At 40.0% G+C, this 493-nt stretch overlaps 1 protein-coding gene across 1 annotated transcript in view; it reads right to left on the bottom strand.

The window, feature by feature from the left end:
- Positions 1–493, bottom strand: part of LOC119592824 (rootletin-like) — a 148,678-nt gene that overhangs the window by 34,691 nt on the left and 113,494 nt on the right. The window contains exon 9 of the mRNA XM_037941730.1: positions 52–264. Coding sequence (XP_037797658.1) covers positions 52–264 — 213 coding nt within the window. The remainder of the gene's footprint in view (positions 1–51; positions 265–493) is intronic.

Genomic DNA, 493 nt, shown 5'->3' with positions numbered 1-493 from the left:
TCTGACTCGATATCATACTTTTATTCACAAAAGAGTAAATTCACAACTTGCCTTATCACCAGTTGGTATGTAACTCATGTTGGCTTGAGCTGATTGGCAGGCGGACGACAAAAGATGTGAATAACGGTCTAGGTCACCTCGAAGGTCAGTCAGGTCGCGGGAAGTCAGGTGTTTCACCTCGGAGAAGGTGCGCTTGATGGACCCAATCTCGCGCCAGAGGTCTAGTAGGTTTTTGTGCTCTGATATGTAATAGTTATTGAATTGCTGGAAAGGAAAAAAAGGTCATGAAATTTGGGTAAGATCAAGATTTCATCCTAAACACTATATAATGCAATGGTCACTCTGTAAACAGACTTCACAGTTCATCTGGTTACCATACACACATCTTTGTAAAATAAAAGCACATATTCAAGGAAGCACATAAACATCTTATGCATGTCAGCATTTCATGGCAAAGTACATGCAACCATATGGGGAAAATGAAAATAAAAGT

Source organism: Penaeus monodon, chromosome 31 (assembly GCF_015228065.2).
Source record: "Penaeus monodon isolate SGIC_2016 chromosome 31, NSTDA_Pmon_1, whole genome shotgun sequence".
Classification (NCBI taxonomy): Eukaryota; Metazoa; Arthropoda; class Malacostraca; order Decapoda; family Penaeidae; genus Penaeus; species Penaeus monodon.
The sequence above is the reverse complement of the archived record's forward strand: the minus strand, read 5'-3'. Positions and strand labels throughout refer to the sequence as shown.